Source organism: Monodon monoceros, unplaced genomic scaffold (genome assembly GCF_005190385.1).
Source record: "Monodon monoceros isolate NGI ecotype Baffin Bay Population unplaced genomic scaffold, NGI_Narwhal_1 Super_Scaffold_3, whole genome shotgun sequence".
In the NCBI taxonomy this organism is placed as follows: Eukaryota; Metazoa; Chordata; class Mammalia; order Artiodactyla; family Monodontidae; genus Monodon; species Monodon monoceros.
In genome coordinates, this window is record NW_021703780.1 from 26,761,863 (window position 1) to 26,779,165 (window position 17,303).

The 17,303-nt window shown below is 45.3% G+C and overlaps 1 protein-coding gene across 11 annotated transcripts in view; it reads right to left on the reverse strand.

Moving 5' to 3' along the window:
* Positions 1–17,303, reverse strand: part of TFAP2B (transcription factor AP-2 beta) — a 32,675-nt gene that overhangs the window by 11,833 nt on the left and 3,539 nt on the right. For 8 of the 11 annotated variants that reach the window (XM_029243618.1, XM_029243625.1, XM_029243621.1 and 5 more), the window contains 4 exons: positions 15,778–16,236; positions 10,929–10,989; positions 3,203–3,422; positions 1,545–1,663 (listed from right to left, as the gene is read on the reverse strand). In XM_029243618.1, the coding sequence (XP_029099451.1) occupies positions 1,545–1,663; positions 3,203–3,422; positions 10,929–10,989; positions 15,778–16,236 (859 nt within the window). Of the gene's footprint in view, positions 1–1,544; positions 1,664–3,202; positions 3,423–10,928; positions 10,990–15,777; positions 16,237–16,645; positions 16,817–17,303 lie in introns of those variants that run through there. The other 3 variants (XM_029243617.1, XM_029243615.1, XM_029243616.1) reach the window with 1 other exon arrangement.

The following is a 17,303-nucleotide window of genomic DNA, read 5'->3' on the forward strand; positions in this document are numbered from 1 at the left end:
GCCAGTTAGGTTTCAGGTTTCTCCTCTTCAGAGGTTCCTGGCATCATTCTCTTACTTAAGGACTTTCTACTGCACAAAGGTGACACAGCAGCTATAGAAAACCTGGACAGCTGAAAGATTCCTTAACTTACGTGGAAGCCCCTTTCGAATAAAGCATTATTGCCCTTTAAAGCACAGCCTTCGGGGTTCAAGGGAAGATCCCGACATGAAAAAGAGATATGTTGAATTATCCCATAGCTATGTTATTTTAAGGAGCATGACTTACTTTTAATCATCATGAGCATAGTAACCAAAGACTTCAGGTACAGTGCTTACAACAACTCATAACACTGAAAACTGCCAAATGAATATTGGCATCTCAGTGCGTTTTCCAGTTTCCTTCCTTTTCCACCTAAATCCGTCTTGGGCTGAAATTACTTTGACTGCTTTTCAAAATGAAGATTGTGATATTAGCAATGCCTTAAAGGGCAAAAAGTAAAACCCCCAGGCTAAGAGTCAACCACTAATAAATGTGGTCTAGAAATTTAGTGACCGCTGTCCCTGGGGGTAAGTTTGGGCCAGGCAGCTTTGCCTTAAAGATAGCAAAGTGCATTGCCTGTAAATGTGATGACTTTATGGTTGCTGCCTAAATATTCTAAGATCCCCTCCTCTAAAAACTAACTCCCCACAGGAGTGTCATAATATCATATCCATAAAAATAGAAGAAAAAACCAAGACCTACACGTTAGACTCTAGAGAAAATTCTACAACTTCCTCCATTAGGTCCACCTGGCTCTATTTCCTATCCCTTCCACATCCCACAGATTCAAACGCAGATCCTCTTGTTCTAGACTGTGGAGAAGATCCTGTTTATTACATACCATAAATATCAACCGCAATCCCAAAATGATGAGCAAATTAGAGTGTGCTTGTTATAAGTTTGGGCCTTTAAATTCACAGCTGAAGATCATACACGACTCCCCTCCATGTTTCCTCACTCCCCACCCCATATTTTTCCTAGGTCACTGATCTTATAAAGCTGTATTTCAATAACAATAAGTCCCAGGTAATCAGCAGGAGATAGGGGCCCTGAGAGTGACACGAGTTTTAAAATAACCATTAGAGGTCATGAATGCAATAATAGTTTCATAAATCGACTGTGCTTTCTACTACTAACGACTCACAGGTAAAATCTGGGAAGGAGAAGGCGTATAGAATACATTGCTTCTTACAGAGTTACTGTTGCAGGAGTTCATACAGTGGGTGTTTCAGGCACCATGTCCTGCACCTGGCGGCAGAGACGACCCCTACACTGGCTTGGAGACTAGACCTGAGCACTCTCCAGAGCTCAGGGACACTTGCATTGTCCCTTGGCCTCTGGACAATTGCCGCTCCCTCTAAGTAAAAGGACCTTTGAACTTCTCTCAAGCAATCGCTTGACATCCAACTCAAAAGGGCACAACAACTGCCATGATTTCCAGTTAATCATAAAACATGTAAAATTTCAGCCTTCAGCCGACAGTTAAGCTCCACCACTTCGTGAAATGGCCAAACGTCTTGCTTACCTTCCACCAGGGAGGTGAGTAACGTGACATTTGCTGCCTTGCGCCTGCCCGCGGGTAAATTCAAACCGATTTTTTCTAGCCTTTCTCGCAAAGATCTCCCCCCATTTTTCGATTTGGCTCTGAAATTGCAAGAATTAACATTCTGATTAACCTCAGAGTGTTCCTGAAACAAAGTTTAGACTTAGCAATCTAAAGCCCAGTGGAGCTTGAAGAGGTTTTAACTTGAGGTTAGCACTTTTTTTTTTCTTCCTTTTGGTTATTTGCTGATAGTTTGCTGAGGTTTGCTTAATTTCTGCAATACAGAGCATTAAAAAAAATTGAGTCGTTTACTTTTTTTATCTGGTGAGAAAAAAAAAAGATACCAGATGGGAATAATTAGGGTGTAGGTTGTCGGTCCAGAGAAGGTAGAAGTTGCACATTCACAAGCCCAGCTCTTTCCTTGTCATGGAGCCAGTGAGGTGAGCAGAAACCGGGCAAGTACAACCTTGCCAAAAAAAGGGAAAGAACTGTGTGGTCCAGAAAGGAGAAGGCTTGGCCTGAAACAGATGGGCTTTGAGAGGAAGAGGTCAAGAGTTGCTATAAAATGGAATTGGGTTAAAGGGGGAAGGGCACTAATGACGATGGTAATCATAATAACACTAAAACTAGCATTAGAGAGAGTTTAGTTATGTGATAAGCACTTTATATTGATTATCTCACTTAATCGCATAGTAAGTTTCATACACCCACCATCAATGCCCAGGGGTGACTGAAGGAAACTTCCACATTGTGGGGCTCAAAGGACTCAGTTGAAAACTGAACTACAAAGTAGACCAGAGCAAAAGGACTCAAAGTGAGAAAAGTCTGTGGGTCACACCCTTACTGCTTCCCAACAACCCTCCTTTATGTGCTAAGGTCTGAGCAAAACTACAAGAAATAAACAGTTACTCTGACCTCTCTTGCTGTACTGTTCACCCAGCCACTTTTAGGAAAGAAAGGGACTTTCAACCCCCAAGATAGGCTAACTTGAAAAATTCATCTCATGCAATGTCACTTTCATATCAGGGACACTAACCAAAGGGTTCAGGCGTTAGCAGGGACTTTGGGGGAGGCGTTGAATCTTAAGATAAAAGCCGCCTCCTTCCCCAGTTTCCACAAGGAGTCTATAAGATTGTCTTTCTCCAATATCGGGGAGCATATGAATGGCCCCAAGGAATAATTGTCAATACTTCTAAAGTGGTGTCGTTGTTATTACTGGTGGTGGTACTGAAGAAAGGAAGTCACACAAGTCTAGAACAGAGCTTTACAAACTGCGGGGCACAATGCATTAGTGGGACTGGACCAACTTAGTCGGCCACGAAGTGCACTTTCAAACAAAGTAGAGATCAGAGTACATTGCAGGTACGAAAGGGGTTGCTCCATAAAACTCCTGTTTTAGGAAAGTTTAGGTTGTGGGTCCCATTCAAGGTAGAGAATGCCCCGAAAGGTCCTGGGGATGGGAAGAGGGGCGCCAGGTGCCGGGCAGTGGAAGTGAAAGGTTCCCAGGCCCGCAAGGTGAGCGGAAGGGCGAGGCGGAGCGTGCGGGGGCGCGCGGAGCCCTTGGCGGCCGCTGCACGCACTTAGGGATCCGGTTGCTAGGCAACCGCGCAGTATAAAAAGTGGTTGATACGGGGGGTTACCTTCTGAGGACGCCGCCGAGGAGAGACGCATTGAGGCATTCGGGGGGCGACAGCCGTCTCTGAACTTCCCCCACAGTTACTTTGTATTTTGAAGTTGAACTGAGCAGAGACAAACGGCCGGGGACCGAGCAAAACACCTCACCGGTGTTGACAGACATGCCTCCCAGGAAGCCATCTTTATTCATCATCAGAGAAGTCACAGATTTGGGAGGAACCGGAACTAGAGAGGGAGAAAAAAAAAAATGCCATAAAGGTGACCGGGTTTCGATCCTGGTGACCGGCCGATAGAATGTGTCGCTGAGTGCGCAGGGGCGAGGCCACAGGGCAGGAGCCAAGCGGAAAGCTGCAGGAGGAAGTGTTTGTTCCCGTGGTTCTGCGGTGCGTTCAGAGCACTGTGTACAAACAAATGCAAAAGCCATCACTCCTCTGGAAACTTACCCCATGCGTGTGGACATGTGAGAGTCGCTTGCCACTGTCCCGCTCAGTACACAAATCAAGAAAAACAAGCAACCCAGAGTTTGGATTGTGCTGTGAAACCTGGCAAATTCGATTCCATCACGTGCTGGCTGTGTGACCTTAAACATCTCACTAAACTTCTCTGAATCTTAGTGTCCTGATCTGTCTCCTGATAATCACATTTGGTGCTGAAGCCTGAAGGTGATCACCCCTATCAATGATATAAAATAGTAATACCAGTGGTCTTTATGGGAACCCTTCCCTCCTCTCCTGTTGGACACAAATCTATGGTCATCACTGGCAAGGATCAGGAGGGTGGGCACCATCTGTCACCCTGCCCAAGAACAGCCAAGTAATAATACCATTAAACAGGGGAGTTGGGCCCCAAAGAGCTGCTCATTTCTCTACAGTGGATCCCATTCTTTCCAACATCCTAACAACAGATTCGTTTAGAAATGAACCCAAATGCTCCTCTCCAGTGAAAGCAATTCTGCGGTGACATGAATTTTGTTTACAAATTAATGTAAAGCACCGGCTGGTGATTGTTTGGAGCAGTTATGATTTACAACAGGTGCCCTGATCAATCAACCAATCACTCTAATTCATGTGAGCAGCGGTCTTGCCTTGCCCCAGTTGTTTCATTTCGGCAAGTAATTGATAACAAACCGCACTCAAGGTATGTTTTATGCGGAAGTTAATAAGAGCTGACAGCTGGTTGCCACTGCTACCCAGGCGCATTCAGTCTCTTCAGCCTGTATTTCTGTTTAATTGTGTTTCAGTGTCATCTGCACCTCAGGAAGAGGCGGGGCTTGATAGAACCAGAGGCTGGCAATGAGCTGGGAATGAGGAACAGTGCAAGGTCAGCCTCCCAGTTCCCTGACAGTCTCCTTCCCTTGGACTTCTATACTGCTGATGCCCATTTTTCTTCTGCAGGCTCTAGAAGCCACTGGGCAGGCAACATCCCCTCCTGGCTTACCCTACACCTTAGCTACTTCCATTGGGATCTGAAGCCCCTCAAGCACTATTTGGTGATCACCAGTCCAGGGGATTTATGCAATGTTTCTGGCATGAAAAAGGATGCTTCCATTCCCCCTCTTTAATAAAGACTCTGTCTCATTCTATAACTCTAGTAAGAGAAAGATATGCTCTTTCTACCATCTGGAGCCTAGAACCCCACACACCAAATAAGTTATATAACCTCCCTTGTCTAGAACAGACTAACCACCCTGAGGGTTCTTGAAACAGCTTATTCTCTCTACCACAGATCCTAGCACTCAGACCTCCATGATTATTTAGAGACTCCTAAAAGCCAGGTAGGTCCCAGATCTTTTATTCACTATGAATTGCATTTGGCCCTCTACAAACACCTGCAGAAAGGGCCTTCTGAGGAAAGTGGATGGGAAGACTGAAGCATTCCCTTTTTCTACTTCTTAGTAGACATTTTGGGATTTCTGGATCTGTCTACAGAGTCTGTCTCAGGGCAGATGAATGATGTTAGGTACCAGAGTGAATCTTCTGCCCTGTCACGGTGGTGGTGGGGAGTTACAGAGGGGGCTTTCTTCTTTCTGATTCTCCTGATCATAGTCTCATCAGTGAAGTGCTTCTCATTTGAGAGTGAACCAATGCAAATTTGAAGTGTATTAATTAAATTTGAGTAAAATACGGATTTAAGTGACTTACTTAAAAAAACAGTGATTGGGGTGGGAACACTCTGTCATTTAATTATCTTGCACAATATCCACATCTATTTTAATATGTCTTTTTTTTCACTGCAGTCCTGATTTCTATATTTCGGATTCATATTCAAGCACTATAAGCAAATAATATATAATCATGGTAACCCTGGAAAAACTTTTCCCCAAAATATAGACGGCCCTTTGTAGTTTTAACATGGTATGAACTACAGAAATAAAATGTATTTAAAAATCTCATCTTTGATATTCAGCAACATTTTAAAATGTAAATACTATTTAGAAAGAATATTTTAATGGCTTGCCCTACACCTTAGCACCAAGCTGAAAATAGTAAGTTCAGTTCCTATTTCCCAGACTGGAAACTGAGTATCTCCTGAGAACTGAAATTCTACCTGCTTTTCACAGTCCCAGGCGCCAAATCTCTTGAAAACCTAGGTCTATAGAGACATTCTATAACCTGCCCTCTAATTTCACTATTGTTAATTGCCTGATTTACCAGACAAGAGCAATTTCCTTTGGGGAATGTATATCGCTCCCTCCCAAGGGCTGTACGTTTTTGCATATACATTATCACCTAAACATCACCCACCCAGTCAGCTCCCCTCAGCACTCTGCTGTCTAGGGAGAGGGGGAAGAGGAGGGTGGCATTGTTTTTTCCCCTCAAAGACTAAGGCTATTAGAGCAGAGGTGCTTCAGGTTATATTTCTATTTTCTAATTTAAGTATCAATCTTGTTTGCACCCTCTACTCTCCCGTCCTCAGGTTCTAAACCTCTCTCCCACCTGGGCCTTTGCACTGGTCCCCTAAACTAGACTCTACATATTTCTTGTCCCTGCGCTTTTCTAAGTCCATCCTACTGTTAGCATCTACCTTCCCCACCACTGTCGCACATGCTTTCCTCAGCTGATTAACCCCATATTTTATCCTCTTTGTCTTTTCCCTTCTGCTTTCCTCCAGCTTATCAATAAACCCAGGGAGCAACAGGGCCCGGTTGATTTGTTAGTAATTATGAGTGCACTGCCCTGCTCACGGAACCCAGAGATGACTAAGATAGGTTTAAAGCGACAGCAGGAAATGGTAAGGAAATGGAGCATAGCAAAACTCAGCGTGAAGCTTTCAGTTTTTTACATGTTTACAATTTTCTGTGCATACATTAAAACTGAGAGGTTTTTTTTTCTTCTTCAGTTCTCAGTTGGATAGCATGGCCAACTTCTGGACGTAACACCTCCCAAATTTGCTCCCCTCTCTTTAAACTTGCATTATATGGGAGGAAAAGACAAAAAGGTTTAAAAAACGATCAATATTTCATTACAAGGACTGGAGTTTTATTTAAGAGAGAGGAAGGAAAACTGGAGAAAATCTTATTCATTAGTGGACTCTATAGAGCCCAAGTGTTAATAAGTTAGCTCTTCATCTTTACTCTTTAAACTTAAGTATGAAATCACAGCTTTGAGATCTTTGTGTTTGACTGGAGGCGGGTCCTCTGTGGGTCTGACCTGCTGGTGGGAGAGAAGGAAGAAATGAACCCATCTAATAGATTGAAGCATAAGTCCCTCTGTAATATACCCGGACTTAGATGTGGAAACTACACCAGGAAGCCACAAGAGGTAGAGCATTGCTTGAAATAATTACTTCTTACCAGCAGATCACCACTTTCCTCATACTTGCATTGTTTCTCATCTACCTGTTGGCTAAATGTTATTCCACGTGTATATAAAAGCATGGGTATAAATGTGAGCACTGAAATCCTGGAAAGAAAAATAAAAGGATTCCCACAGAGAAAGCTGGAACTTAAAAAAAACAAAACAAAACAAAAAACGTCCAGTGTTGGCATCCTTTAGGGGCAAAGCCTAAGAGGCTGAGTTAGGTCCCATCACTTACTCGGTGTGTGGGACCTTGAGAAAATCATTTGTCTTCTCTCTGTCTCAGTTTCCACACTGGGGGGTGGGGATGGGAGTTGGAGAAGAGTGTCTAACCTTTCCAGCTTTGAAATTCTATGAACTCTGATTACTCCCTGGGTGGCTGGAAACGTAGCTGAGAGTCTCTAGTTGAATAAATACCAGTTGGGATCCAAGTCAGCTCTGGAAATGTGAACCTCTCCATTTCAGAGGAAACTCATACCCTTCTCAAAGGCTCCAACAGATTCTGGGAGCTTTTACCTCCTAGGTCAGAAGGAGGAATCCCAACAGAACCCCTTGTAATTGAAATTGGCAATTTCCATATCTCCCCCCACCCAGAGAAAATCCACACCAATCAAAGTGTTTATGTGGGGAAGGGGCCAGACTAACGGGGGGAAAAAAGTGGGAGAGAACAGGAGGTTGGACTGAAACTAACCAAACAAGATATCCCCAGGACCAATGAAAATGCCCCACAGTCACAACATTTGGACCTTGGACTCCAGCCACTCTGGCCTTTCCAAGAAATCCCAGCATCTTTTCTGCTACCCAAGGTGTCAAGCCGATTGCATATTGGCCTCTAATTGCACCAAAAACTTTTTCTGAAAGCCTAGGTGAGCCTCCTTTAGGTTAGGCTGTAGGATGGTGGCAGTGATCATTTACGTGAGCTGGGCACCACCCTGTCCCCTCCCAGCCCAGATTCCTAATCTTAATGGAACTGAGAGTTAAGAATGATTTTTTAATGTCTCGTTGGATTTTTAGACTGTTAATGCACCGAATCCTTCTCATTATTACTTTATTGATTGCTCATGGACCAGCCCCCTTCAAATCGTATTAACCACCCTCTGCCGGTTTAGATTAGGAGAGTTTAAAAAGCACCTTTCATTACTCCCCCCACTCCTGCCATCGAGTTGAGACTCGCTGGCTTAATGGGAGCTCTAATGGGGCAGCTAAGAGGAGAGGGGCCCCGTCCCTGCCGACTGCATTAATAGCTCAAAGGGGGCCAATACAGAAAATTAGCCGTAAACGAGCTCTGGAGATCTTCAAATGAAAGAGCCATTTATCACGCTGGCTACCTTCACTCCACTCGTTTGCTCTCTCTACTGGGAACAACTCATTTCCTCTTAACTAAATTACTTCAGAAATGTCAGCTAAGCCCAGATAGCAAACATAACAAGAGAGCTCACCTACAATCTATGGGGTGATATCAACACGGGTGAAAATTGGACTGGTTAAATTTTAGGAGGGAGACCTTCCATAATTAGAGAGAGAGACACACACACAGAGACATATATCCTTTATGTCTAAGTCTTCCGCCTTCAATACATCACACAGAAGCAGAGACACCTAAACCTGGGCCAGTTGCTGCCTTTTTTATTAATAAGGTAGAATTTTTAAAATCTCTCTAAAAGCCCATTAGAAAACAAATAAAGCAAACTAGTCCCTTGCCAGTTGTTGAAATTTAGAATATTTAGTTCAGGAAACGTTCTCACCTCCTCTTTTATGAAATTAATCTCTGGGAGTCATCCCTCATAAAGGTGGTGGAGGGGCAAAGACAGGAGACCAGAGGGCAGGGAAGGAGCTAATGAACCCATAACCTTATTTTAAGTGATTCACAGTGATCTAGAAAAGTAAATCAACCACTTATTCCTCTTTTGCCCATGGCTCTCTAAAGATAAAAATATATTAGTATATTTTCATCATGTAATAAAGCAAATACCTGAAATATTAAATAATAGAATTGACCTCACACTTTATATTCATACCACACTCCCTAAATCAATAAAATGACTGGGGTGCCACTTAGATACTTTAAGCTGCACATTTTTTAAAAAGATTCTGGAGGCCATAAAAAGTACTCTGAGTTTCCAGGACAGAACCAGTGACAGTCAGCATTCTCCTCTTCTTATTCCTGGAGATACCCATATACATACGTATTCACATTTCACTGACAAACATATACAAGCCCTGAAACCAAAGCATCCCACATCTAAGAATATTTTCAGCTCCATTTTGTTAGGTAAGCTAAGTTCCAAATATTTTTATTGGCCTGGCTCTTAAGAACATTTCTGATTGGTCATCAGTTGGGCATGCCCTACAGCCAGCCCCAATGCTGTTTCTAGGATACAGAACCCCGAGCTAAGGGGTTCTAGCTTTCCATGAAAAGGGACTGAAACTAAAACAGAAAAGAAACCAAGAAAGCCAATGAAGAAGCGCCTCTCCTCCTCCCCATACCCACCTCCCATCAACCAGCAATTAACCAGAAGAGAAGACCCAGGAGGAAATGGTGAAAGTGAGCTGTCAGCGCAGTTGCAAATCAAAGCACGAGCCTGAGTGTCCCAGCAAACCCAAACCCTGGCATTAAAAACCCAAACGATACTATCTAAAGAAGAGCAGAAGAGATGTTTGGAGCAACACTTAAAATAGTTTCGCCCCAAACCCTAGTAGTCTTCTTGGCGATATTACGTTCCAAAGCCAAATGGCATCATTTCAGGGACAGCTTCTGCCTCCCACCTCCCACCTCTCAAAGCGACTTTTTCTGCTTTTGTGAGAGAAGAAAATTGAGAACACCCCACCCTGTTTGGAATCCTTCCTTCACAACCCTCCTATGCTACCGGCTTGATTCTGCGTTACTTTCTGAAGCATCTTTTTCTCTTTTAATTGTTTCTGTGAACGTCCTCTGGCTCAAATGAATCAGAAGTGACTGCAGCTAGGGATTTTTGACACCAAACAGAAGGACAGGCCTTCTCCAGCATCGATAAGAAAGGGTTACAGTAGTTAAAATTGTAGCTCCAAATACCAGTTCTTGTGATAATTAAAGATTGCACTGTTTACACATTCAAACTCCTAAATTTGTGGCATGTGAGTGACATTGGGGCCTTTCGGCAGGCAGCCGTCCTAATCGCCAGGCATTCTCTCTGTGACTGTCAGAGAAGAGGGGGGGAAATTAAGCAGCTGCAATACGCCTGAAATGAGTTATTGTAATTACATTTAATTAGTTTAATTAGTTAATTATTTTGCTTACAGCTGTACAAGAGACTGCAAACATTTGTTAATATCACATGCCCTTTAACAGTATGGGGTGATTCCACAGTCACACTAAATCGTGAATGCATATGTAGGAAGATTGAGAAATGTGCAGAGCCCGGCTCAGCTTCTCAGGAAGAGCATATTTAGCAACACATTTGGCACAATTTTAAAAAATCTGAAGAAACAACTCATAAAACACAGAGAACTGGGAACAAAATTACCACCCCAAAAATCAAATACAAAGGCCAAGAGAGAAGGAGCTACCCCTAATGGCACAGGGTTTAGCTCAACAAACTCCAGTTATCAATGAAATAATTATAGCATATTTTTGAAAGCAGTGTCTCCCAGCCGGTTCCATACGTGATGGTAGTTCAATTATTTACAATGTATCCAGAATTGCTAGCGAAGGTACTGTGAGAAAAATGGCAATAGTTTCTGTTCCTCTGTCTCTCTCATCTGGGTTTCTCCCTGCGGTCCCCCACCCCCATTCCTTCTTCCCAACAGGCATTTTCATCCAGATAGTCGCTGTGCTATGATTGTGAACAAACATTTGTGTCTTATAAAATAATGAAATCCTTCAAAGTGAAAACTCATCATAAAGACATGAACGCAGAGGAAACTTTTCTTACTTTGCGGGGGGAAGAATCCATACCTTTTTTTATGACAGACTGGTCCAATAGATTCATGCCGCTGTTATTGGCATCTTCAACTGACTGTGAATATAAAAACATCACTATTCAAATCGACTGGATATTAAAGAATCACACTCATAAATCATGTCATTCCAAACTGGAGTTGCTGTTATTTCCATTTATATTAATTCACAAAGGGAGGTTTTATTATTATCATTATTACCTCCAAATGGACACAGAAATGAAATACACCCAAACTATAAATTCTTCCAATGGAAGAAGAGGAAAAAGGAAACTGTGAGAGACATCTGGGATGCAGGATTGGTTTAGTTATTACGTTAAACATAGATATTACATAGACACATAAACTTTTATATTATTTGCTCTTATGAGTTGTGAAAATCTGGCAGCACTGAAAGATTTTCACCAATATTAGTCAGAGCAGTTTCTGTTTTCTATGCTATCCCAGTGCATCTTAACCCCAGAGTCATTTTACAAATACATAATAGTTTACGTTATAGGATTTTAATTAAAGTCTGAGCAATTTGGAATGGAATGCGAACAGCAACACATAGCAACACGTCTGCAGGCTGTCAGGACCGCACACCCACTGCAGTTCACACACATCCCTGTGCTGGGTGAGCTTCCTGCTGCAGGACAATCGCTTGGGGGGACCTGCACAATCTGCTCCCCTCCCAACCCTGCCACCTCTGCTACCCAGCAAGAAGCACACCTGTTAGAAAGGCAGTGACTACAGACACACCAACACACACACACACACACACACACACACACACACACACACGGAGGATCTCCCAGTCAGCACCTGGGTAATGGCAAAGAACATTCACCTTCCTTGCCATTTTCATCCCAGAGAAGAAAAGTTTCAACCCTAGTTGTTGGCTGCATTTCAGAGGGGACATAGCTGTTAGAATGATATTCTTACTGTCAGGATGCACCAGAACAGGGTTCTAGCCGTGCATCCCAGGGCACCCAAAGGCAGTGGATTCCCTCCCCCTACTCCCAAGAGAAAAATCAATGCTAGGCCTTTCTGCCACGAACAGCTGCTTTCCTTGATCCTACGTTTGGACTAATCTGTCACCCACTCTACAGAGGAGTAAAAAGCAAAGGGCTTGTAAGGGGGGTTGTGTTTAGACAGCACTTCCCACCCACTCAAGCTGCATCCCCAGACAGGGCGTGTGTTCATCACAAGGAAGAGACTGTGTACCCCAAACAAGCTGCACATTAGAAACGAGATGATCTAATCATGGAGGGGTCACGTTTATTTGTTTCTTTTCGTTTTTCATAGCCACTCTTCTGTTCTCAGAAAGATGGGGGAAATTGTTATTCTCCGTAAGGACCATTTTCCATGTCGCAACATGCCATCTCCAACTTAAGAAATAGTACAAAGCTTAAAAAAAAAAAGAAAAATGCTTCATGTAACTTGTTCGGAACTCCCAGCAGACCCCACCATGCACACGGGTGCGCACACACACGATTCACGCCTTTTGTGCTCACGTGTCTACAGTGGCGACGTGTCCACGCAGAACAGAAATATTCGCCTGTGTCTGTGGGTGGGCAGACCCGCGATCTCACAGGCCCCGGACCGTGAGCGCCCACACCTCACCCTCACGTCGGTACGTAAATATGTATACACGCCCCATCAGCGACGTGGGGTAGTTGTGGTAGTTAATGAGAAGGCTCTTGTCTGATTTTCTATCTAATTACGGGCGCCTGCTGGGTTTTTGTACAGGATATTCACGCAGCATGCTGGCGCTTAATCGTCACAGGGAGGATCGTAAAGATTTAATTAGGACTGCGTGCGGAAGCTCAGAAAAACGACTCCGACTCGTAATTACTAGACTTCTTTAGTTAAAAGTGATACCAGGGGTTGCTTTAAGACACTAGGGTGTGTTTGAGTGTGTGTGTGTGTGTGTGTGTGTGTAAGGGCTTTGACTTAACATCCTTATATGTTTACACTCTTAGGTAGTAAAGGTGATGAGAGGTTAGAGAGCAAAGATCGGAAGAAGGAAAGAGGTGTTCACAGCAACTAAACAAGCTCCAAACTAGGTGTCACCTCACGCTCTCTTTCTTTCTGATGCTGTTTTTCTGACTTTTAAACACTGCCCCCCCTCCCCACGTGCGCGCTCACACACACACACACACACACACACACACACACACATACACAATGGGTAGAATGTAGCATACCCAGAACCCAAGCAGCGATTTGCTGGCTTAATAGCCCCTGTGAGTAAATTGAAATAGAAATTGACAGGGTTTTATAGTTTCATTTAAAAAATTATTAGAAGCATTTGGTTAATTAGCTCTCCTCATTTGCTTCTCTCACGGTCGGGGCGGTGGCCCCGCGCGTGTGTCTGGGTCACACAACATCTCACCTCAGCCCTAGGCCAGGTGAGCACCGCTGGGTGTGAGGGCCCCCGGCCTGGCAGCGCCCTGGGATCTGCCTGATCCGCGGCTGGATTGGGGAGGAGGATCCAGCACACACAACAGGCCCTTGAGATGGAACGAGTGACCGGGGTCCAGGCTGAGGCACCCCTGGTCCCTTTTACAGACAGGTGGGGCGCAGCCCACGCATCCCGTAGCTGCAGAAAACGCGAAACGCCGAAACCGCCATCAGCTCCTGCAACTTCAGCCGCCGTCCCCCACCGCGTTCCAGATTCCTAAGTCAGAAGTGGATCTTCCGGGACTGGACGGAGGAGGCAGAGCCTCTAGATTCGAGGGTCTGGTCCTAGGTCCATCTCTTCCCCTGTCTTTCTTTGTCACCTGCCCCGTGTCACGTCAACCACACCCCGGCCTCAGGACGCCTGTCATCACGGCGGAGACAGAGATCGCCCCAGCCCCTGTAGTTCCCCTCCTGGGACGGGCGCAGAGTGTATCCCCCACTACCCCTTGCAGTGAGGGTCGACCCGAGAAAGTCCCGAGGGCCTCCGCACCTCGCCAGGCGACCTGCTGGGATGCATCTGGGGAGGAACGGGGAGACGTGGGGTGGGCGGGGAGCAGCGAGGGCCCTGGGCCTGCGCCGTCTCTGCTCTGGGCTCTGTTCACCTCCCGGGTCTAAGCTCCGGCCACAACTCGGACAAGGGTGCTCTCCCAAATGCACACCGACTTGGCCCTGTTTTTCTCTGGCCCCTTGCATTTGACCAAACACTCCAAACCTCTCACAATTCTCTCTTTCAAAAAACAAAAAACTAAAACCAAAGAAATCTGTTCCCTCTTTGGGCGCAATGCTTGGGTTCCGTCGCCTAAACCACTAGGCCTGCCCAGTGCGGTGACACGGCCAGTGCAGCATTGCCAACAGCAATGCTGATGAGTTGATCCACTTTCATTATCTAGCACTTTGAACCGTACCCAGAAAGGTTAATTTAAAAACTTTTCCCCCCAGACATATATTACCCCAATGCATTAAAAAAAATCCATGATTAAATATTTCCTTTCTCATATGATATTCTGAAATGAGCATTATCTCCAGACAGGGACAGTTAAGCTCGCCTAAATCAACAAAACTACCATTCTTATGACTATGGGTAAATCCAGCCACAACTCAGGTGATTCTGTCATTTTTGGAAATATTAAATAACTGAATTTCCTTGAAAGCAGTAAGCCATCATAGACTACACACAGACAGCATTTAATTCTGTCCCCACATTTTAACTGTTCAAAATACATTTTCTTCAGCAAGGTAAAGAGGAAGGACTCATGCACCCTTTCCCTTTCCCATATTGTTTTCCTTTTCTTCAGAGGTATGTCCATAATGATGCATAATATATACAACCATGCCAATGAGACCGAAGGATCCATTGAATACCTTTCAACCATATTTATCTTTTCTGGAGACCATTTAAATTAGGGAGGAAAAGGAGACCTGCTCAGAATCACCCAGAGAGTTTTTATAAATCATTTCTTTGATGTTTCTTTGTTTAGTTTAACCAAGTATTCTCCACCAAATCAGGCTCCATTGTGTAGATTGCAGATGGGATAGTGAGTGGGTGGGGGAGTGTTTGGAGCCTTTTAAGAAACAAACATATGATGCCTCTTCAACTGGGGTGGTGACACTGGGGAGAGGGTATTAGTGGAAAGGAGGACTGGAGAGGGATGTGGAGAACATTGCTCCACAGTCGTTTAATGGTCCAAAGGGGGAAAAGAATCTCCAAAATCATATGTGTCCTCATGAATTCCCAAACAGAATTATGACTTTCTGGGTCTCTCCTCACAAATCTTCCATTTCTCAGATAATGACCCTGGAACTCAGTTATCTTGGAAAAGGGTTCAACAGCTTATGGGACATTCAACGTAAGACCTGGCTTGGACAAAATAGCACATTTTTCTTCCACTGTGCATTGTCATGCTTAACAAAGTCTTTGCAAATCCAGCAAGAACCTCTATAGAGGTCCCTGCACCTCCATGCTGTAGCTTCAGGCAGTCAGGACTCCACCTGCCACGTCAGGGGGCCCAGGCCCACTACTGGGCTTGCAGAGCGGGTGGGTGGGGGAGGGCACCCAGCTTGCTTGCACGAAGCGCAAGAGAACAGGAAGGAGTCGCATAGCTAAGGCAAGACGAAAACATCTAGCCTTGATTCTGATGATCCTAAACTAGCCAAACACACATATATTTTTCTTCTTCATTCTTTCATTTCTAGTGCTTCTGGCTTTCATCATCAGACCTCCAGAAATCGCCACTAGAGAGCCATACACGTATACACACAGTTACGTACGTGGTGTCCAGCTGGTGCTGTTCTAAAGATGAATACTTCCTCCCCCAAAGGAGACACAGCTGTCCCTCCCCGCCTGTCCCCCCACCCGGGGCATTTGTTATTTGTTTACTGTGTGATTGTTTGTGTGCCGTTACCTGGACATCTTCCATCCCAGGGTGGCCGAGACCGTGCAGCGAGAGGCTGTCACCCATGCCCGCGTCCAGGCCGTGGTGTGCTGAGTGCAGGAGCACGTCCGGCCGGCGGACCGAGTGGTAGTCCCTCCGGGGGTCGAGGCCCGAGAGCTGGGGCAGGGCGGCCCGAGGCTGGGGCAGGAGAGAGCCGGCTTCTGAACCCACTTCTTGCCGCTGTCGTTGCCCCCAGGGGTGCTGCTGGGGCTGGTGCAGGGGGTTCAGGGAGTAGGGGTCGTTGACGTGGGAGTAGGGGTCCTGGCTCTGGTGGTAGGGGAGCGGCTGGTAGGGGGGCGGGAAGTAGGGTGGCTGGAAATCTGACGACGGCGTGTGGGACAGCGGCGGAGCGCTGGAGTAAGGTCCTTGGGACACCGAGCCCAGCTGGGAGAGCCGTGAGCTGTGACTCGGGACGCCATCGTGCCGGTCCTGGGAGCGGAGAGGAGAAAGAGAGAGAGAGAGAAGGGGAGGAAAAAATACAATCGACAAATGGAGAAGCCCGCCTACGGCATCTTCTTCCCGAGATAGGGGACGCAAGAGTCTGAAACTTAGACTCCCAAGCTGACTCAGAGGGTACATGATTTCAGCAATTCCAAATGCGAGGCTTTGGGGGAAAAGGGGGAGAATCACCCACTTAACCAACATCTAAGCCCTCTGTTGGGGTGCAAAACCGGCAAAAGGGGTGAGGGTAAAGTAACAGTGTGTATGGGGGGAGATTCTCAATTCCCTAATGAAAAATCCAGGAGTCTGACATAGGGTATTTGCTTTTCTGGGTGTTTTAAACTATTTTTTCCTAACTCTTCCAGAGGCCCAAAGCATGACAAATAAAACTTCATACTATTGGCTTTGCTGTTACTCTTCCTAACCCAGCCGGCTGACCAGGAGCTCCCCACACGACTTGGTCGTTCCAGGAGACCCAGGAATCTGCCTGATCTGAGTTTCCAGTCCCCCCTCCCTCCCCAAGAGGAATTAAATAATTTATGTAGTGTTTGATTGAAATGGATCTCATTCAAAATCATATCCTGAGTCCCTGTTAAAGTTGAACTGTGGTTCACAGGAGTTTTTCTAAGGTTGCTTTTCTAAATATATCTATTGCTGTCCTACTCCAGGGAGTGGAGATGAAGGACCTGGGGTTGGGGGGGGGGGGAGAAAAAAGAACAAATAAAGGCCCAGACAACTTAGTGCTGGTCCTAAGTGGAGTGTTAAACTCAGTGAAAAGGGAGGGGGGAGAGGCGTGTGTGTGTGTGTGTGTGTGTGTGTGTGTGTGTGTGAGTTTCTCCCTCTCCTCTGTGGAAATGCCATGGTATAGTCCCCATGGTTCTTTTTGGAGAAATAGTCACCTAAATTTCCAAACTGCAATGGCAAATAAAAAGTTTTTCTGTTCAGCCTCCCCCCTCTCCCCAGTTGACTCATGGAGCTCAGACGAACACACAATGCAGAGAAGCAGCTGCAGCCTCGTCCAATTATGGTGCTAAATTACCAAGCCAAAGGCGCTC